Source organism: Harmonia axyridis, chromosome 4 (assembly GCF_914767665.1).
Source record: "Harmonia axyridis chromosome 4, icHarAxyr1.1, whole genome shotgun sequence".
NCBI lineage: Eukaryota > Metazoa > Arthropoda > Insecta > Coleoptera > Coccinellidae > Harmonia > Harmonia axyridis.
In genome coordinates this window covers 728,671-751,704 of record NC_059504.1, presented here as the reverse complement: position 1 = coordinate 751,704, position 23,034 = coordinate 728,671, and the positions used below count along the sequence as shown (strand labels likewise).

The following is a 23,034-nucleotide window of genomic DNA, read 5'->3' as shown; positions in this document are numbered from 1 at the left end:
GAAAAATCCGTGTTCAGCGAAGCATGGCTCAGTTGATTTTGCACATCAATATGACACATTGATGAAATTTCACGAAAGAATGCCCCATAGTCGGTGCAATATCAGCCGGGGGGGCAAAAGTAATAAAGATCGACCCCATGTAATTTCTGTGAACTCGTGGCCAACTCACCCCAATTCATTTTGCACCGTAGTTGTAATTGCAGAGATGCACCTGCTTTATTTGGTATTCAATTATGTGTAGATAATAGCCGTGCGGAAGGGGTGCAAACCTACTTGAATTTCATTAATCTCCTTTATTTATTATCTCTTCCAAGGGGACCCCTATGCGAACAAGTGAACTGTGGATATTTATTGCGATTCTGTCATCGGACAATGAGTCTTGGAATCGAAAAGTGATTTCGCACGCTTATCGACTTTTCTGAGGATATGTCCGGAGTTGCTTCGTTAGATAGTTATTATTCATTATGGTATTGTTTGAAAAGAAAATAATTTTCCGCAAAAAAATTTTATTTATTTATTATTTATTTTATTTTTTATTCATTTATGTTTATTTTATAATTTATTCATGTTTATTTATTTTCTTCTTCTTCTTCTTTTATTATTCCTTCATTTTCTTTCTGAATATTTATTTATTTCCTCATCAATATTAATATGAAAGAGAAAAAGGTTTAAAATATCCAAGATATTTTTTCTAAATTACCAAATGATGTTCCTTTCATACATTATCTTATCATCCTTATTACTTTTGTCAAAAAATAAAAAGAACTAAGATACCTACAGTATTCTAGATACTTCAAAATTCAAGTACCTACCCAAGTTACTCTGAAGTATAGGTTTTTAAAATCCTTTTTTTGGCAGCTCCAGGGATTCATTGCTTGGCTTGATATTCAAGCTTCTTGGCTCAAACTCAAGTAGCTTGAGTTTGACTCAACTCAAGTTCAAATCAAGTAGTAGTTTGTCAATGTCAAGTCAAGTATTTAATAAATAAATACTTGACTTAAAATTAAAAAACTACTTCTTGACTTGAACTTGAGTTGATTTCAAGTCAAGCTGCTTGAGCCTGAGCCAACCATCTGAAAAAAAATGTATTTTCCTCTCCAATGAAGCTGAATTTTTATTTATATTGCTGAGTATATTTTGAAATTAAATTTCAGCCGGAATGTGTGAAATAACTTGTGAGTGAGATGTTAATTTTTCGAAGAATTTTTGTTTTATTTTCGACTGGAACGAATCACAAGAGATTTTCCCGTTTTTCCTTTACTCCACCTTGACAAATTCCCTAATGTTGTTCAGAATGAGAACGTGGAAAGAATGTCAAGAGCGGAAAAATGAAGAACACCATAATGAGTGGTCTTGTTGAAAACTAAACCTCGTTTATTCATAATGAAACTCTTATTAAGCTTAGGATGGGATATTATTAAATACTTCCTATAGGTAAGACACTGAACTCCACCGTACTCGAAGTAAATTAAAATTTAATAAAGAAAAGCTCATAAATCTCGAGAAGTTCCCTGATTCACATCAAGGGGTCTTGTTTAAAATTATAATTTGGGGGTCTAGATATCGAAAAATCTGTCATCCATTAGTGATTCTTGAGAGTAGGTACTTAACAAATTTTCCAATGAGTGTAAGTAATTTAATTGTTTTCATTTGTTTCCCTGTACTTTCCTTTTACCTTTATTATTGCTCGAAAAGCACTTTTGGGTCATCGTTAAGCAGTTTGCAGATCGACAGTAGTGAAACTGATGGGAAAATTTTAGCTCTTGGGACAAGTTGGTGATGTGAAGAATAGAACCGTGTGCGTTGATCAAGAACATCTTCAATTCAAGAATATTTCTGCTGTAGCCTTAGTGTTGACGAAAACCCAGGTTTTTGTCGATTTTCATAAAAGGTCATTCCACTAGTGACATTACTTCGTATTTTGCATGAAGACTAGGGACTTAAGGCTTTCAAAGTTCAGTTAACACAAGAACTCAAGCTTGTCAATCACCAGCAGCGTCATATCTTCGCTGATTGGGTCCTTGAAATGCATCAAAATGATCCGGATTTTCATCGAAAAATCATCTACAGTGATGAAGCCCATTTTCACCTCGAAGGTTACGTTAATAAGCAGAATTGTCACATTTGGAGCTCGCAACATCCAAGAATGATTGTTGAGCCTCTCCATTCTTAACGTATCACTTTTTGGTACTGTTTTTGGGCTGGTGGTGTGATTGAACCTTACTTATTCGAAAATGAGGCTAGTGCAATTATAACTCTGAATGGATTGCGCTACCTAGCCATAATTCATGATTTTCTATGGCTTGAATTGGAAAATATTATTGTGATGACTTTTATTTTCAACAAGACTGTGTACAAGTAACGAATTAATCGCAATTTTGCAAGAAAAGTATCCTTGAAGGTGATCACAACTGGCCACCGTTATCTTCTGATTTAATACCTTTAGATGTTTTCTTTGGAACCTTGTGAAAGATAAGATCTATGCCAATGCTTCACAATCGATTTAAGATCTCAAAGATAGAATTGATGAAGTTATCGAGGACATACAGTCTCAAATGTACGAAGTAGTCATATAGAAAATTAAGTAAATGAAAAATATGGAGTACCTATATTGGCCGTGATGGCCAATTGGTTGATATAGTTTTTAATCGTGATATCATCATTGAAATAAAGACAATTTTTTTTCGAAATAACTCTTCAATTCTCTTCCGTTCTATCGATACAAACATTTGCAGGAAGCTTGGAACTGACTAAACTGAATTTTAAGAGTTTCTATTCAGGATTAAATCAATTATTATTTAAATGCATCACTAATATTCTATTCATAAGACAAAAATTTAAAATCATCAAATCAAAATTCGCAATATTTTCACCATCAAGAACCCTATCAAAACATTTACGAAGTATCATCTGGCAAACAGATTGAGATGACAATATCATGTAGTGTCGAATGATCCTTTCAAAGAGACCGAATATTGTTTTGAATTTTTATCTCGTTCCATTGTGTTTGGAGTGGCTTTGACCGCCTCACCGATTGGCAGAGTAGCGTTTCTATAGTAACGCCCCTCTTTTGTATTTCCCAGACACGAGGAGAGAGCTATTGGAGAGGGAAATAGGGTGAAAGTAGGGGTCGACTGTAATTACAGGGTGATTATTGTGATGTCATGAGATTGCCGAAGCGGTTTCTTGCGAAAACCCATCTCAAGAGAGATAGAGAGAGCTGGCTGCTTTTTATTTTGGATTGTATTTGAAGGAAATTCGAAAAAAAAATTAGACGATGTGTAGAATTCGAATTTTCAATGAAAATCTGTCTGTTCACACAGGAATTTTTTCACAAAAATTATAAAAATTATGATATGAACTATTGTTATAAAGGGTATTTTTTTTCGAGGTATATAACTTTAAGTTGGCATTACTGTTCAAGATGACGACCGATTTAACAGCTGTCATGTGATTTATTCTCAATTTGGTTTGGCAACTCATCATGAATAATCTTACGCTTGAACAACGCTTGCAATTTGGCCCAAAATGAGATTGCCGTTGTTCCCGATTTTCATAAGCGAATTTTGTTTAGCGATGAAGCTCACTTCTGGTTGAATGGCTACGCCAACAAACAAAACTGCCGCTTTTGGAGTGAAGCTAATCCTCAAGTGTATGTCGAAACACCGTTACATCCAGAAAAACTGACTGTTTGGTGCGCTTTATGGGCTGGTGGAATCATTGGTCCGTAATTCTTCAAAAACGATGATGGCCAGAACGTTACAGTCAATGGTGATCGGTATAGATCCATGATTACTAACTTTTTCATTCCTGATTTGAACAACCATGATGTCCAGGAGCTGTGGTTCCAAAAAAACGGCGCAACATGTCACACAGTTCGTGCCACAATCGATTTATTGAAAGACACGTTTGGTGACCGCCTATTCTCACGTTTTGGACCTGTGAATTGGCCTCCAAGATCTTGTGATTTAACACCGCTAGACTACTTTCTGTGGGGCTATGTAAAGTCATTGGTCTATGTCTATGCGGATAAGCCACAAACCCTTGACCATTTGGAAGACAACATTCGCCGTGTTATTGCCGATATACGGCCACAAATGTTGGAATCAGAGAAAATTTAAAGTGAATTTCGGAAAAACCTGATCTTTCAGTGACAACAGACCCACCCAAGTTGAAATTTGTATGGTCACCAGTACCAAATTGAAAATTTTGAAGTCTGGAACCGTGAGGATCAATTTGAAATCTAAAACTGCAACCAACTCCATCGAATCCAATAATTTGATAGATCATTATCAATTACAATTACAAACATTTTCGTCGTTCAGATACGTCATCCTAAAATTTAATGAATGGCTCATCCAAAACTCTGCTTCCAAGCCAACTCAGGTAGATTGAGCTTGAGAATCGCATCGAGATGATACCTATAGGTAGTCCCCAAAAAAGGTTTCCGATCTAAACGCTCAATATCGGACCAACACCCTGCAGGACATTGCTATAAAATTCAAAGTAATTGACAGAAATGTTGTAAAATGTTAGATAATTATGTAGAGGTAATTTAATGGATCATCGAATGGGCGCTGATATAACAAGGCCACCCATGGCGTTGACTTCTTGTCTTCAACTTTATCTTTATGGCTCTGGAGTGGTACCCGCTAAAGTGAAAAAGGTACCCACTTGGATCGTTATGTTTCTGGTCTACTTTCTTGGACCACCGTTCGGGAAATTTATCTATTGATTTGTCGTTTTCAATAATAAAACGTTTAACATAATATCAGGCAATATTGCAACTAAAAGAACCAGTTTTCCTCTGTTTCCTCGTATCACTTAAAGAGGAGCTTTTCAATTTCACAGTATAGATTGAGGGTTGAATGAATATATGTTTATGAAAAAAATGCCCACTACCGGTCAAGGGTGTTTTAAATACCTTTGGGCTTATTGGGGCTATCTAGTCTCAATTTTGACAGAGTGCCAAAAATAGATAGATATTAGGCCAATTGAAAAGTCCCCGGTCTGATGCACAGATGGCGGTGCTAGTATTAAATACATATGATTTTTAGTCAGTACCAACCTTCAAACGATACATGTCAAAATTTGACAGCAGTCCTACCATTAGTTTGTGAGATATTGCATTTTGAGTGTAGTACTTTTGTTATTTGAAAATAGATAAAAAAAAAGAATTACGTGGCTGATAAAATATTGCTCTTTGAAGGGAAAAATACAGTTGAAGCGAAATCTTGGCTTGATGAAGAGTTTCCGGGGTCTGCACCTTGAAAATCAACCATTATTGATTGGTATGCTAAGTTTAAACGCGGTGAAATGAGCACCGAAGACGGCCCCACAGAAAGTAGTCTACCGGTGTTAAATCACAAGATCTTGGAGGCCAATTCACAGGTCCAAAACGTGAAATTAGGCGGTCGCCAAACGTGTCTTTCAATAAATCGATTGTGGCACGAGCTGTGTGACATGTTGCGCCGTCTTATTGGAACCACAGCTCCTGGACATCATGGTTGTTCAATTCAGGAATGAAAAAGTTAGTAATCATGGCTCTATACCGATCACCATTGGCTGTAACGTTCTGGCCATCATCGTTTTTGAAGAAGTACGGACCAATGATTCCACAAGCTCATAAAGTGCACCAAACAGTCACAGTTTTTCTGGATGTAACGGTGTTTCGACATACACTTGAGGATTAGCTTCACTCCAAATGCGGCAGTTTTGTTTTTTGACGCAGCCATTCAACCAAAAGTGCGCTTCATCGCTGAACAAAATAAAATGGACGTAGTGCGCGATACGTATACCGCACAGAACCATTGTTTTCAAAATAAAATTGCACTATTTGCAAGCGTTGTTCAGGCGTGAGTCTATTTATGATGAATTGCCAAACCAAACTGAGAATAAATCACTCGACAGCTGTTAAATTGGTCGCCATCTTGAACAGTAATGCCAACTTAAAATTATATACCTCGAAAAAAACACCCGTTAGTAGTTTTTCAATGTCAAGTCAAGTATTTATTCATCAAGTACTTGACTTAACATTGAGAAACTACTACCTAATTGAGTTGATTTCAAGTCAAGAAGCTTGAATATCAAGTCAAGCCGTGAATTCCTAGAAAATAGAAGATTTAGATTTTTTCATTTGCTATATTTTTGTTTGAATTATTATCTACATTTTTAGGTTAGCATTGGATCTATCTGGGGATGTAATTGCTCCTATTACCCCCCTATAGTTCCGCCCTTGGACCAAACTACCGAAAATAACACATGGGCAGGTTTTGTTCCAGGAATTAATTGAGTATGAGCGTATCAACATAAATGTAATAGCACTGCTCTTGAAAGCTGGTATCACCACACCAGAAACATTAATTTTATTTGACATATATTAAAATTCCAAACCGCTCGTTCGCATAATCACCGACAAGCGGTCACCCTTAACTGATAAAAGTCCTGTATGTGAACATGGATAGGGAGAGGTTTAATAAAAGTCGGGAGAGAATAGGGATCGGAAGGGACGACCTTTCATCCCTATATATAGTGGTATTCCGGAGGGTTCCGTGCTCAATAAGTTCGTATTCAGATTGTTATCACGTGCAACGCTACGCGACTCATCTGTCCCAAGTTCAAAAGTCTATTAATCTAATAATTGGATGACAAGAGGATGGCGCTGGTTGCAATATACTGATCCTAATCCTGTTTTATTGGGGCCGATATACAAGGCGTTTTGTAACTCTGCACTCGGGAAAGTCTAGGACTTATTGTTTCACATCTTGTCAAACAGAGCTTTAGAAGGTATATTCTTGAAAGTGTCTTGTTACAAGATAAATTACTTTCTGGAAAAAATGCTCGATAACCTCATTTTTCAGTTGTTTTTTAAATTAAGTAGAACTTTGGCTAGTTAACACTCCACACAATAATTCCTGGGTCTATAGTCGATAACAACAAATTTTTGCTTAAAAATGAAACTTCATTCGTCTACATAGTCATCTTCAACTAGGGATTCACGGCTTGATTCGATATTCAAGCTACGTGACTTGAGCTTGACTTGAACTTGAGTTGATTTCATGTCAAACTCAAGTCAAGTAGCTTGAATATCAAGTCAAGCCGTGAATCCCTATCTTCAAAGCTCCCCTAAGTTTTCAGAACCTTTTCTGTAAAAACATTAATCTTTGCTTCCAAAAAATTGAGTGGGAGACTCAAATAATTGAGTTCAATTGACCATATAACCTTTGGCTAGATGCCAAAAAATTGAATCTGTTGTTGGTGATAGGGTGTTATTGTATTGGAGGCAGTGAACCTTAAAAAAAAACATCATGGAGTAAAACCAACTTGACCTGAACCCTTCTGTGATCTTGTCAAAAAAAGGAGATAACATAGCAATGAGAGCTCAGAAGCAGTAGCCAAAAAGTCGTCCAAATTTCCCTATCCTACATAAAAAAAATCTACCACGAGCTGAGCTTGTGCTTGTGGTACTGTTGATGAGGAATTGTCTGTAAAAGTACGTTCTTCACCTCATGGATCGTCTGCCTGCAGATGCAATATGCAGACTCTGCAAATCATACATGGAAACAGCTCAACATATACTGTGCAAATCTCCAGAAAGAAGTATACTACAGGGTAAATTTGTTCAAGATCCTCACAAAGGACTTTGGACAATATCGTGAAGGATTTTGTTGGAAATCGTTGAGCTGGGTGGCAATTGAGATTTCGGTAGCCAATTGCGATCACATCTTCAATAAATAATACGGATTTTTGTTTAGGATCTAAGTCTCTATGCAAAATAATATCGTTTGTGGAATTCCTTATTTCCAATCGAATCGAAGAATCTGGTTTTTCCTAAACATTATAATCTACAGCAGCAATATTTTCAGTTGTTCTTGTGAGACGCATACGGTTTCGATTTTTCACATCACTAACCTGTCCCAAAAGATCAAATTTTCCCACCAGTTTCATTATTGCCAGCCAAGAAGGTGCTACAAGACAACCCAACAGTGCTTTAGTTTTCCGAACTATTTATATTTGTAGTGAATTTGATCAATTGCGTAATTTTTACTTGTCAAATGTCAAAAGTTTCTAAAACGACAATTCAAAATGAACCGAACATTGTAGTAATGAACATGGATTGGTTTAATGGAAGTTATTCTATTGCATGATAGAATGAAAAAAATTCGTCAATATGATGAACGAATTTTCATTGAATAATTGTTTCTATTCATCACTTTAACAGTTTGTGTTTTGAAATTCAGTTTAGTTTGATACGTGTATTATCTACCATTTCAGGATTTTTTTCATTCTACGATATACTATGTTTACACACAACTCTGTATATATCTATTGAGTAGTCATGACGAAAAAAAAGAACATACGATCATTTGAAACTTTGAATCACCGACTGTACAACAAAAAAAAACTTTTCAAGGGTTGAAGGTATCTCCAGTGTATCTCAAGATCGTTATTTCGAAAAAAAAAACCAGGTGGTTTATTGCTGTCCCATATATTCGATTCGAGGCTGCTCTGACTATCATACTGTGAATTATTTTGAACCGCTCTTCTTTCAGAGGCATCGGCTTCTATCAAAGACAAGCGCGGCATGTTCTTACAAACAGTAATTAAGAAAGGCTGTTTATCGAACACCATTCGCCTTGGACTAACCGAAAATACTTTTGTGTGACAAATGGACCTATGTCACCTGCCGACAAGAACTTCTGACAAACCCTGGCTGGTTCAGGAATAACGGAAAACGATATTTTATCGAGAGATTTATGTTGATGCTCTTATCATTCTAGATTGACGGTTTGACATTCGTCGAATTAGTCGCTGGATCGAAATTAGTTCATAGTTATTTCATTATGGAATATTTGGATCTCAAAGTGAAACAAGAATCCTTAATTCTCGTTGTCATTTTCACACTGAACCAAAAGTGTACATAAATTCAATAAAAAAGTCCATTGTATCGATGAATTCAGTCACCATTTTTCAACCAATTATATTGATATTAATACAATGAAAAATCGTTCATCATTTTCCTGAATTGTTCTCATTGTAACTTTTATTAATCCAATGAAATGTTCATGATTAAAATGTTCAGTTCATTATGCAATTGCTACCTTCTTCAAGAATCATAAGATGTCGGAAAAGAATTTCAGATTGCATCGAAAAAATTTAAACAATTGACAGGGATCAAATAACTACATAGTAACATCGAGAAAACTCTTTGAATAAAATTGAAAAAATCATCTTGTGAATTATTTTATTTTCCTAGACGTCATACAATTTAATTCATTTTTTCGCAAATCTATTATATCAATTTTTTTTGTCGGGTCCACGAGTACTACAACAGGGACAAGCACCATGTTTATCACGTTTTTTCCAATCGTTGTCGGGTGACAGGACTCTTTCAATCTGAAAATAACATTAGGTATAATCAGATATGTTAAGGCATTAGGTGACAAACGACTAAATCGAATCATCATGGTGAATAAAATACAATTGAATTTTTTTAATATTTTGACGATTAAAAAAATTCCAAGCAAACATTATTCAAATATTGGAATGTTCAACATTGGATACCACATTGACCTATCTTAAAAATGTGATCAATTAATTTTGAATCTATTTCAAGAATTCATTTCTCGAAAACTCCAAAATATACAACCATAATATTTCAGCCATATATTGGTGTATTGAATTTTTTCGTAGTTATGATTTTTTGAATATTTCAAGGTTTAAACTATCTAAATAAATGCTTAAAGCATTAATGACAGATAGCAACTGATTTCAAACCAAATTGATACGATATAGTTTTGCAAAACTCATTCTCTTTAAAAATTAAATTTCTTAATACATATTTCTAAAAAATTATCAAATTTACCGAAGGAATATGGTGTGGAGACCTTACACCGGAAACTGGAGTAGAAGCAGATCTTCTTTTCGACGGAATTCTATGCTCCAATATCTGAAATACAAAAACACATGATCATTATCATAAGTAACTTTTTAAAAAATATTACACCTATCTAAAACTAAACCGTCGAAATCTCATAAATATTGAAAATACGAATGTTCAAAGAATTAAAATCTCATTTTTATAGTACCTCGGTACTATCACTACTGAAAGAATCTCGTCTGGACCGTTTGAGGAATTTTTTCTTCTTATGTTCTCTCTTCAGATCCTTGGTTTTGCTTTGCTTGCAATCGCACGTTTTCCTAAAACGAAGAGAATCAATATATCATTTTGGAGTACCTATCAACTGTAACTTATCGAACTTGCTGAATAAAGAATGAATGATTCACATTGTAATTATCATCAGTTCTTTTTATCAGTTTACATGAAAGACAACCTTTTAATTTTCGACAAGTATTTCCCTCTGAAAACTTATTTGGCAATACTCTGTAAAATATTCATCAAGTAACAAATTATCGAAGGAAAGAAAAATATATTTCGGTATACTCTTTGGCTGGAATTGTAAACTTCTTATAGCTCTCTCATTTTCTATCGCTTGAAACCGGCTCAGAATAATCTCATTAGTAACAATTAATAGGAAAGTATCGACGCTGTAGATCAGCAGGTGACTTCTTTTATTTATCACCATAACATTTATCTTAACGACGACCAAATTAATCAATAGAGAATAGAAAATAGTTGCCCTTGAAAAATCCCTCGATGTTTTTCAGACAAAAGAAACTGACTTGTTAGTTTGCTAACCCAAAACTAGATTCTATTCCAAACGAAAAAACTTTGTTCCTGGAAACAAAATGAAAGTTTGCCTTACTTCAATTCGGCAATGTGCTGCTCCTGCAGATTGGTCTGCTGCTTCATCAGATCCCTGTCCACCTGCATCAACTGAGAATCTCTCTCCATCATGGTCAAACGCGCTCTCAACTCTGCATTGTGTTTCTTCTCTTTCTCCAAAACGTTTCTGGTGTCCAAAATTTTTTGTTCCATCGAACGTATGGACAATTGCAAGTTAACCACTGAAATGAAGAAAGTACATACCATCAGTATTTGTATGTTCGTTACGTTATTTCTTCAAATACCAAATGAAAGAGTCATTAGCCATTTCCAATTTTTCAATTGCGAAAAATCCAACTAACCTTTATGTTTAGCAGACTTTTGCTTTTTCTCCAGATTGTCCTTCAACTCTTCTATCCTATCCATGAGTGACGATTGAGTCTCCTCTTCAACAGAAGGCTTCTTTGAAACTTTGATAACTGTACCTTTAAGCTTTCCTTCTACCTCGTTCAGTTTTGAGCTTATCAGTCTCATCTCGTTCAACGTGAGTTTCTACGAATACTAGCGATTGTATTCTGAATACTTCGAGAGTATTCAAGCCTGATTTTGAAACATCCTTTCCGTCAACTTCTGCAACACTCGAAAATGAGGTTACAGCACCGAAAAAAAATCGGTTTTTGTGGTTCGTTGAACATTTCAGTATTTTCAATATTATAGAGATACATCTTAAGAGAATACGACTAAAAAGTTTGAAAAATTGCATATTCTGACTTGAAACTAATAAAAATACCTCACTCCCCAAGTGTACCTTAGTTCTTAGTATGAGTATCAAGAAGAGTTTGAGGTCTCTTGGTTAGGTCATTACATTTGTATCTCACATTGAAGAATCTTAAATGATAAATCAAGTGATGTTCAAGATTTGATTGAACTTCCCAGCAGGGAAAGAGTAAATTGAAGAGGAAAGCCCAAATAGCCTTTTTCTTTGAGTACATTAAAAAAATTCAAGCGTACAATCATCACTCTGTAGATGAGGTAGATGCTCACTTCGATAACATATCACTCAAGTAAAATCAGTAAATCCACCAAAAAAATATTTGAATACCGTCCAAAAAGGCTTTGTCTTTATACACGTAGAACTATTATAAATCGCATGTTCATAAAAATTGAACACTGTGACAATCGAGAATAGTCATTAAAGTTCCCCCTTAAAAAAATCAAGTATAAGCCTTTTGATTGACTATTGCTTGATGAAATATTTTCTATTACACTTCGATACCTCAGAGTATCAAAAGAATTATCAATTTTTTGATATTCTGGGGTGCTGAAATAACGCCTACTTTTGATAAAGGTATGACTAAATGAAAAAATTGGTAACAAATTCAGGCTGCCAGGAGGCAAGTTGACCTAGCCTATTCTGGATATCAGTTTGTGGTGAAAAATTCCACGAACAGAAATTTTGTAGATATTTGAAGTCATGCTTTTTATTGAGAGCAGATTCACTGGTTGATGCAAAAAAATATTGCTGTTCTATTCTGTATGAGCATCTTCTTTTAGCTCCAATACAGACCAATGAATCCTTAAGCTGATATTACCTCACAAAGGTACATCATCAGTGAGTGTGTCAAATGAGAGTGTGTCTCATATGAGAAAAAAATTATGTAAAGTTTGGAAAACCCTCTACCATTTCGTCTTCAAACTGTAATGTTGATCCAGCTCATGAAAGGCACTAGACTGCTTTTAGAGTAGATCAGCAAGATTGCAATCGAACAATTCTTGATCAACACAACGTACTCATTTTTCACAATTCTACGAATGTACTATTGGTACATCCTGTTTACAAATCTCAATTAAAGCATCGAAAGGATGTTTCAAGGATTGAATACTCCCAACAGATCTCAACGAACCTCTATTCCGAGGTTCGAAGCTTTGAAAAGAATTTGAGCCAAATGATTTTCCTTCGGTTTCGGCCATCTTCCAGGCTTATCGATAGGACTGTCGACCTCGTGAACACCAATATCCGCTCCTACAGTTGTTATTATCGGTACGATCTTGGGCATTTCAGAGCACACGCAGAACGTCTGCGTCGTCAACTCTTTCTGAAATGTTTCTCTCGGTTAACAGAATCGAAAACATATCGCTCGAAAAACGTTACGTCTTTTTTTTTCTTATCGCTGTCCACCTTGTCCCTCGTGGGGATCTCGGTGGATAGAATGCTCATCCTCAGCTCGTCCTTAAGGCTTTTCACGACAGAGTCCTGTCTGCGCTCGAGGTCTTGCGTCTGCTGCTGGTGCTGCTGCTGCAGCTTCTCTATGCTCATCGAGTTGGCGTTCTGTATGTTTTTGACGTCCCGATCCCACTGGTCCTTCATCATTTTGATCGTCGCATCGCACTCTTTCTTCTGGTCTTCTAATTGTTTGAGTAAACGATCGATCTCGGCTTGTAAGTCATCTCGCTTGTCAGCTGAAATAAACGTTTCAGATCTCACTCGTTAGTGTACAGTCGCTTTCTCACCAGGAGTTTGGGTTTTCGCTGTTGGACTTGCAGCCGGAGCAGCTGGCTTAGGTTCAGCTTTCCCGCTTGTGGATTTCAATTTTTCATTATCTTCCTTCAACTTCTGATTCTCCTTCCGGAGCCTTTCCAACTCTTCTGTATTATCTGCAGGTTTTCCAGCAGTTGGAGGTGCCGGTTTCTTCTTCAGCTCGTCGATTTCTCCTTTCAATGCCATATTTTCCTTTCTACACTGCTCTAGTTCGTTCTCGATAGATTTCAATTTTTTGTTCGCTTCCGCTAACTTTTTCTTGGCGTCGTCCAGTTCTTTTTCCAGATTTTCCAAGTCTTTGGGCGATACTTGGACGGCACTTTGAAATGATTCCTTTTCAACGAGCTCTTTGGTTTTCTTTTCCCTGGCAAGACATTCGTCTAGTTGTTTTTGAAGCGCATCGATTTTGGCTTGGAATTTGTTGGAATCTTTCGAGCCCGATTCCGATTTTTTGAGGGCTTCGTTGGCCTTTTTCTCCCTTTCCAAACACTCCGCGAGATTCTTCTTGAGTTTTTCCAATTCGTTCAGAGAATTCTTCAGGTCGTCGTTCTCCTTCTTCAACTCCTTTTCGGATGACGATTTTTGGGCATTTATATCGTTCGCTTTATTCAAACAATCGGTGAGTTGTTTCTTTATATCCTCCATTTCTTTCAACTTCTTTTTCATTTCTTCGTTTTCCTTTTTCAATGCATCATCGGATGAACCGCCTTTTTCCATTTCTTTCAATCTATTCTTGCAGTTTTCCAGTTCTCTCCTCAAGTCTTCTTCTTTAGAGGATTTTTCCGCGTTGATCTTTTTTTCGTTTTCTAAACATTCGGCAAGCTTCTTCTTCAGATTTTCCAGTTCCGCCATATCGGTTTTCAAATTCTGATTGTCCGTTTGCAGTTTATCGTGCTGTGAAGATATTTGAGTGTTTTCCGTCTTTTTCTTTTCCAGGCATTCATCGAGCTGTTTCTTAATTTTTCCCATTTCGTCCAATTGTTTTTTCAAATTTTCGATTTCTCCCATCAACATTTTTATTTTGTCCTCCAATTCTTTGTTATGGATTTGCATCTTGCTAGCCGTATCTTTCTGAGTCTTCAAGGTGTCTTCCAAATTCTTCATGTTTGTCGAGGAGGATTGCGCTTGTTTACCCAACTGTTTTTTGAGGTTTTCTATCTCCTGTTTCAATCTCTCAATTTCTTCACGTTGAGCGTTGATTATATTCTGCAATTTATCTTTATCGTTCGATGTAGGCAACGAATCAACTTCCACTGTTTTGCTGAACTGAGATTTGGTCCTGAGGTTCTCGTTTTCCTTCTCTAATTTCAATTTATCGCTTTCCAAAGAAGATATCTCGTTTTTGAGTCTTTTTATTTCATTTAGCAAATCTTGGTCAGCATTATACATGCCCTTTTCTGTAGGACCTTGTTCCGTAGATTCTTCTCCAACTTTTTCAGTTTTCATTCCTTGTTTGAGAATTTCGTTTTCCTTCATCAATTTCTCCAAAAGATCCGTATCGCAATCGCATGTAACATCATCGTCGCCAGTTCCTTGACCCACTTTGATCGGTTTTTGATCTAACATTCCCTCCAATTCGATAATTCGGAGTTGAGCTTTCTTCAAATATGTCAAAAGTTCCTCGACCTGGTGCTTAGCTATGCACTGAATCTCGGTGGAATGTTTCTTAAGGGACTTGTTCTCGGAACCCACCAAACAATTGCATTTCTTTTGGTCTTTCAAAGCCGTTTGAAGCTCTTCATTCACCTGCTTCATCTGGAATAATTCGCTCTCCAGTAATTCGATAACGTCTTTCAACTCTTCCACTTTCCTGCAATTCTCTCCGGATCCCTTTTCCCATTCCTTGTACTGCATATCGATCTCTTGTCTCACCCTTTTGATAGCCGATCTGGAATGGATCAGAATTTTCTTCACGGAATTTTCGTTACTTTTAAACTCTATCATTTTCTCCAATTCCTTCTGTAACTTTTCGTTATTTTTAGCGCAATTGTCCAGTTGCTGTTTCAGTTTATTAAATTTGGCATTCTCGGATTTGAGAGCATCCTCGTGCGTCTTCTTCAACCTGCATATGTCTGCGTTTAACTTATCCTTTTCCTTCTTCGAACTGTCTTGCAAGGATTTCAACTCTGCGTTTTTGCTGTTCAACATCTTCTCCAAATCCTCGATTTTAGATTTGTAACATAGACATTCCGTTTTCACTGCTTTGATGGATATCTCTAATTCCTGTTGCACCTTGGCCAGTTGCTCTTCTAGTTTTTGAATCAGGAGATTTTTCTTCTCGAGATCGATCCTAACGTCGGATACGACTGTTTGCATTTTGGTCTGAAAGAATATTTCGGAAAAATATTTTAGAGTTTGAAACTACCATGTTGGGCATTTCAATTGAATATCCGTATTTGAAGATCCATGAATCAACGTTCTTTAACTGCCAAAAATTCAACTATCACGGTTAATATGAATAGGAATGGATTTCATGAGATAATTTTTGTACAGGCTCAAGACAACCTGAAATATGATTGTTTGTAAACAGACTACAGGCTATTTATTACATTCCAATGATAGTCATAATATATTTGAAATAGAAAACTATAAATCCTTTTAAGTGATCTATCTTAAATTTTGAGGAAAACTGTAATGTTGCAGAATCCTGGTTATTATCTGCTACTCGACAAAAGATGGGACTATTTAATGTTGATAGCTTTCTACAAATTTGTTACTTCCAGTGATTATTCTCACACGAGAAATTGCTTATCAATTAACTACAATCACGTTTCAAACTCAGTTGAGTCCCTGATAGTTCCATTGAAAAATCAATAGTCCAACAGGAACTGCTGCCATCTATTCTGTATATACCGCAATTTTGTTCAACGATAATCCAACTCAAGAGTAGAGTCATTCGACGATAGATGTCCTCTGCCTGAATTCCTATATCAACTCACGAAATGTAATTGAATATAATCGACAAATCATATCCAGGAGGTTGAATTCAATTAAGAAACTATATTCATATAAAAATTGATAATCTACACCCTTTGTTCCTTTCTCTCTTTTCAGTATTGATCGATACGTTGTAATATCCGACCGGCAGAGAGCGCCTCTCTCACTGGCTTGCAGAAACCGACATGTCCAGAGCTTCAATCGCTACCCGACAGAGGGCGCTTGGCATTACGCTTGATTTTATAGAAAACTGTAACTTCAGATCTGGATCTGGAAAATCAACCCCTTTCAGAAATCACCGTAAGAATCGAAGACTTACCTTTACAGGAACCTGTCCGAATCGCCTTCCTCTCTTAACATTATAACTTTACCTGCTGTTCGTCCCTTCCCTCTGTCAGTCTGTCGATGTGCGAAGTGAGCCTCTTGATCTCGTCTTCCAGATCTGCCACGCAGCATTCCAAATCACCCACTTGTCTTCTCAGCATGTCCCTCTCCTTCTGCATCAGCTTCGTGTTCGCCAGCTGATTCCTGAGAGCCGTGCATTCTACCTCCATCTTGCACAGGTCGTCGAATTTGGACTTGTAGTCAGCCTCCATCTTGCCGATCTTTTTCCTCATCTCATCTTTGTACAGGAAACAAATTAATCGTTTTGGACTGAGTTAAAAAGAAATCTAGTAACAAAGGCTTTGGGCCGAAAATTCCTAGGCGAGAAATGAATTGTAACAAGGTCTCTTTCACCCCTACCATCAGGAAGCAAACAGCGGTGTCTCCTTCAATATCAACATAGAGTTCTTCATGGAGATTACAAGAAAACGGTAGTTCAAATGTGAATTCGAGGTCCTTCTTTCATACATTTAAACTATTATTCATTTTAGTCACCATCACCATTCGATTGTAGAGAAATTATCATACCTCATTTTTTTTAAATTGTAAATTGTAAATTGAATTTAGAATTACTTAAATAGATGAACTTAAATAGATGAATAATTTTAGAATTCTACCTTGAGCCTTCTCAATTTGCTCCAGTTCTTGTATTTTCATCTTCATTCTTGCGTTATCGACTTTCATCTGTTGCGTTTTCTCCAGTTCCTTCTCAAGTTCACTTATTTTGCTTTTCATCTTGTCCGTATTGGCAGCTGGTTTTTGCTCCTTTGGTTTCTCTGGTTTTTCTTGTTTGTCTGCACACTCGGTATTCAACTGGTTCACTAAATCTTGAGCCTTAATTTCTAACCTGTAACAGGGCGTGATACAGGTTTAATTGCTCTCGATTGGAAAGTGCGATTTCAGTCAATAAACGAGAAATTAACTGCATATTTTTTGAATTTTAGAACTCTCCACTCTCCTCTGGAGTGGATGTGTCAAAGCTTGATTTACTAGAAAGAAATCATGAGAATGTAATATATCTGTCTGTTGAATGGCCACAGTTTCGGAAATAAGGGACAATATTTTATTTCGAAAGACCCTTTGAAAGGGTGATTGGTGGCAGTGCTATGGATTTTAACAAGTCATCCACACAGAGGGATATTAATTGAGGCTATCATTTCCCTTGTGTCTGGAACACTATACTTTCTAGACAGAAACACTATGATATGTGGTCAAGAATATTTAAAAGTGTCTCAAAAGGAATCTTAGAAGAGATATGCTTCGTACAACAGACAGTCAAGTGACGCTGAGTAGCTTGTAATCGCATAGCCAAAGCTTTGCATACCTGAGATTAATTAAAGTAATACTATAAACCATCCGGCTAGAGGCAATAAAATGACTCTTCTGTGGGTACCAGAGCATTGTGACAGTGAAGACAATGATTAGATTTTTCAAAAAGAGTATCAACGACCTGCTGAACTCAAATCCTTCTGAGAGCCAAGGAAAGAACATTTCTGGACAATAGTTCAGCAATGGAAGGTTCGAGAAACCATCTGAAGGAATCAGTGACGGCTCGTCGGGGTCGGCAGGGTCGGCCGGGCCGACCCAAAAATTATCGGGAAATAGAAAATAGTTCTAGATATTCAATTCATTCAAACTCAATCGGAGTTATCGATTTCGATATCCAAATTCCCTCGGTAATGAATATTTCCACTTATAACAGGAAAATATAACTTATACCGGCCAATATTTTCTTTCGGACCCACCTAATATTCGATTTCCAAAGCATCCAGCGTTGTTATTCCCTTTCATAAATTGTAACAAACCACAATCGTAAATGGTTACTTTTCGTAACATCACCCCAAACAAGTTATTCCAGAATTGTACGTAACACCGTAACATTAGGTCTGAAATGTAACACAAATGTTACAATTATACAATTGCAACTCCTGGAATGTCACTGAAAGCATCTCATCACGTTAGGTCGGCCAAGAGCCGATGGCGGAACCAGCGCTACCGAGAGCGCTACGTAAAGGAAAAGATACTACGACATACGCCCAGAATACGTCCACTCAGTAGAACGGCACAACAACTCGATGTTAGGTCGCTTCCCAATACACAGGGTCGGCTGGCCGGTTATCCTATTGCAGAGCGTCAAGCAGCAACTTTTCACAGTTTATTTCAAATATTTGATAATTAAATGAATGGTTAATTATGAGACATTATGTCTTAATCAGAAAAGAACTTATTTATGCCGTTCGATAGTAGCTATTGATTTTCAGATCATGAAAATATAATTAATATATTCAAATGAATGGTTGATTATGGGATATAACGTCTTAATCAGAAAAAAACTTATTTATGCCGTTCGATAGTAGTTAGGTATTGATTTTCTGATCATGTACTGGGACAATGCTATCTTCGGCAATTCAAATATGCTGAATGGTATTACGGAATTCATTTTCTCAAATAATGTTGTTTCCGATGTTCCTGAATTATATAAGTTATTTTGTATGATTTTGTCCCTGCCACCAACATCCGCGTCAGTAGAAAGAAGTTTTTCAGCGCTCAAAAGAATAAAATCTTTCAGTAGGAACATGATGTCTCAAGACCGTTTAAATAACCTGGCACTGATATCAATCGAAAGAGGTTTAGTTAAAGAACTAGCCAGAGGAAACATTTTTTTCGAGAAAATAATTGATGACTTCGCGACAAAGAAAGATCGTCGAATTGATTTGATCTATAAAAATGAATAAAGGGTACGCAAGCTCATACATTTTCGACCAGAATACATGTGGTCATTTCCACAATATTTTTTGTGGTCTTTATAAGATTTTTTTATATTTTATACATTTATTTATATGTTTTCGTGAGAGGTTTTCTCTATGTTTATTCAAATATATATATTTCATGTTGATAATTGAATATTTAATTATTTCTGTTTTTTCAAGAGTTTAATTTTATTTCAGTTTTCATTGATTTGAGAACTACATTTTTATATTGGGTTATAATAGGGCTATTCTAGGTGAGGTTTTCCATTAAAAACAAAAAACCAACGCGTCCTCTTGGGTGACGCGGAAATCTATTTGTTTATATATATTTATTTATATAGTTATAAGTATGATAAGGGGTGTGGGAAAATATATATATATATATATATATATATGTGTGTGTGTGTGTGTGTGTGTGTGTGTGTGTGGCCGACCCACATCTCGAGGGCACGAGCCGTCACTGGAAGGAATGCAGCCTGACTATTTCAAGCTCAAAAATGAATGGCAAGATTTCATCTCACATAAAGAATCTCAAGCAGCTGCCACGAGATAAGCTTTTAGATATTGTGGGACTGCTGATGGAACAGTTTGTATAAGTTATTCTGTTCTGTATTAACCTGTCGGTTAATACTTTTCAAGTGTGCAGAACTGGCCAACCTGAGAAGAAGACATATTGGCAAGCAAGTCCTTAATCCAGGAAGTGTTAGCCAAGGCTTTCCTGAAGGTTGTCAGATATATCCATTTGTTAGACTCCTTGGAATTTTTTGAGTTGGTATAGAACATAATATCTAACTGGTGGCAGTTCTGCAAGACTTCCATCTATAATCTAACGTAGCTGAAAGACTTAAGTTCGATGGCTCTTGGCTTTGAGTCAATAAATACATTTTATCTTCCTCTAGCATACTCACCCTGTAACTCGATCCAGTCGATTCCTCAATTCGTTTGACGAAACGATCTGATCGTCGGTCACGTCATCCGGACTTCCGTTCCCACCAGTCAGCTGCTTTTCCAAATCGGAAACCTTCAGTTGCAGCCCGTCCCTCTCCTTCATCAGGTCGTCCAGCCTCTGTTTCATGTTGTCCATGTTGTTCATCTTCTTCACCTTGACGGGACAAGGATCGCACACGTTGGTGCAAGTCAAGTTGCAGCGAAGCTTCAGCCCCTGGTCCAGGATCTTCTCCACGCCCTCCAACTGCTTTATCGCCCTTTCTGCCAACTGATTCGCCAATCTTTGCTCCTTGGTTGGATAAGCGGGTTAGAGAAATGATAGTGTGGACAAAGTAATCGAGAATACCTCTAGTTTTTTCTGCAGGAAGAGGATGATTTCGTCCTTGTCCTTCTTCGGCGACGAAGCTTCTATAATACCTTTTTCCATGTCGTCGTCCATTGTTTCTGCTATCTTGGCGAAGGATCTTCTCAGAGACTCTTCCTGGGCACCGGAATCCTTCAGCTGCGACTCTGAAGAATGAATTCGTTAAATTGATTTAGGTTAGGTATATACTCTTTTCGGCTACGAAAACTCACCTTTACTAACATCTCCTACTACGGTCTTTTGGAATTCACCACGAAGGCCTTTTTCTTCATCCGGTTTTTCAATTTTATCCTGAAATGTTATACGTTACATATCTATAATGTGAAGGTATACAAACGAAAATAACAGATAGAAGAGATAAAAACAATATGTTCAATTCAACTGCTTTCAAAAACAACCCAACTCACTTTATCCTTCAATGCAGCAGCAGCTGCAGCAAGTGCGCTTTCATCTACATCCCCTTTCTCTTCTCCCTTCTTTTCTTTATCTCCCAGTTTGTCCTCTCCCTCTTTTCCACCTTCTGCCCCAACAGGAACTGGTTCTACCCCTGCCGGTTTTGGAGGTTCAGCTACTACACTAGGCACGGGAGTAGGTTCCTTCTTCTCAACTGGAGGGGGTTCGGGTTTCTCCTCTTTGATTGGTGCTTTGACTTCCTCCACCTTTGGAGGCTCCACCTTTGGAGGTGGTGGAGGCGTAGGTGGAGCAACAGGTTCAGGTGGTTTCACTTCCTTTGGAGGTGGTGGAGCAACTGGTTCTGGTGGTTTCACTTCCTTTGGAGGGGGAGGAGGAGGCACTTCCACTTTTTTCTCTGCCTTCGGTGGTTCCTCTTTCTTCGTTGGAACTGGTTCTGGAGGCTTCTCAGGTTTAGGTTTCGGCGCTGGAGCTGGTTTCTTGTCTCCTCCAGGGTTCTGGTAAAAATAGATTGGGAATTTAATGTAAAGTATGGAATAAGCCAATTAGAACTCAAAAACATCATTTTCAAGTGAAACTTCTAGAAATACGTATTATAGCATTTCATTTTGTTTATGCTCAACCCTTTCTCGTGTCGCTTTGAAGTTTTATTGTTAATCCTGTAAAATTTTTCACAATTTCATTGTTTAGTGAACCAGAATTCGGTTTTTTTAGTTCCTTCCTTCAGCATAAACACAAAACCACAATGAACGGTTATGGAAAGGTTTTCTTAAATTTTACATTACAAACGGACGTAATGACAGCTATGAGTGCCATAATTTGTCTAAAAACTGGAGTTTATTGACGAAATAATGTTTTTCTTTAGGAAATACCATACGCATTCCAATATTACAGTTTGCTTCAACTTCATTAATGAAATCTGTACAATTTTATAAGAAAAATGAGCATATCATCGTTGCGGTAATAATAAAATTTCTTCTACTTTTTTTGGAAAATAACAAAATAACTGAAATCGTCCTCACCCCTTTTCTGCAGGCTTCTAATTGTCTTCGTAACTCTTCTATCTGGGCATTTTTGTTAGCTAGCAGGCAATCAATAATAACTTCAATGGGGATATACTTGCCCAAGGACATTCCCTAAAAAGATTTGCGTAATTTATAATTTTTTTTTAATTCAATGCAGGTTGAAAGGTTGATCATCATGAATGAATATCTCAATGCTGCTTTAGCTATAAGACTCCTAGTATCTTTTAGAGCTTGCTCACCCCAGCTTTCGTTTTGATAAGTTCCAGAATATATTGTCTCCGATCTTCCACGCAGTCGGTCCATGCTCTGTTGTCAGTTGCTGATCTGATGCTTTTCAATCTTGACTCCGATCTTTTCTGGATGACCCTGGTAGAACCAGGTGAGGTGAAGACTCGCGTTTTTTTGTTGACGTAGGATGACATGATTTGGTGGTTTTCACATTAGATCAACAAACAGAATCTACTGATAATTTCAAAGGACAAACACAGGATTATGAGCTTTCTTTCAATAACACTATTTTATTGATACGATGCATATTCGTGAAAGATGAAAATCACTTTTGACAATACTCAGTTGAAACAAAAAAAAGTGGATGTCAAAACAGATCTGATTGGTTTTTCTATGTTACATCTCCGTAATATTTTGTTATCTGTGATATCAAGAGAGGGAAATATATAAATTTTATAATTTAATCGGTACAAAACAATAATTTCGTAATACCAAAGATTTTTTGCTCAAAAAATATGTAATAGAACTCTCCTAGAAAAATTGAAGATTTATCTTGGCTCTGAATAAATTTTATATGCAATGTTATAATAGAGGGATTACCAGTCTCAATTTCTGTTCAAAAATTCGATAATTCCACTTTTCGCCATCTATGTCCTAATTAACGAACTAAACTGTGCTATCTAAAGGCAGTGGACTGAACTAATTTGTAGCTCCAACCGCCC

At 36.8% G+C, this 23,034-nt stretch overlaps 1 protein-coding gene across 1 annotated transcript; it reads right to left on the bottom strand.

The window, feature by feature from the left end:
• Positions 1 to 9,230: 9,230 nt before the first annotated feature.
• Positions 9,231 to 22,674, bottom strand: LOC123678162 (centrosomal protein of 290 kDa-like). Its single transcript, XM_045615018.1, has 16 exons — positions 22,324 to 22,674; positions 22,082 to 22,195; positions 21,056 to 21,556; positions 20,861 to 20,939; positions 20,631 to 20,794; positions 20,245 to 20,573; positions 17,204 to 17,433; positions 16,574 to 16,824; positions 13,238 to 15,587; positions 12,879 to 13,186; positions 12,631 to 12,822; positions 11,089 to 11,278; positions 10,767 to 10,968; positions 10,089 to 10,200; positions 9,866 to 9,949; positions 9,231 to 9,396 (listed from the first exon to the last, which is right to left on the bottom strand). Exons 1-16 carry the CDS (start codon positions 22,504 to 22,506, stop codon positions 9,298 to 9,300), a joined length of 5,388 nt encoding a protein of 1,795 aa, XP_045470974.1. The 5' UTR covers positions 22,507 to 22,674; the 3' UTR covers positions 9,231 to 9,297.
• Between the last annotated feature and the right edge of the window lie 360 nt (positions 22,675 to 23,034).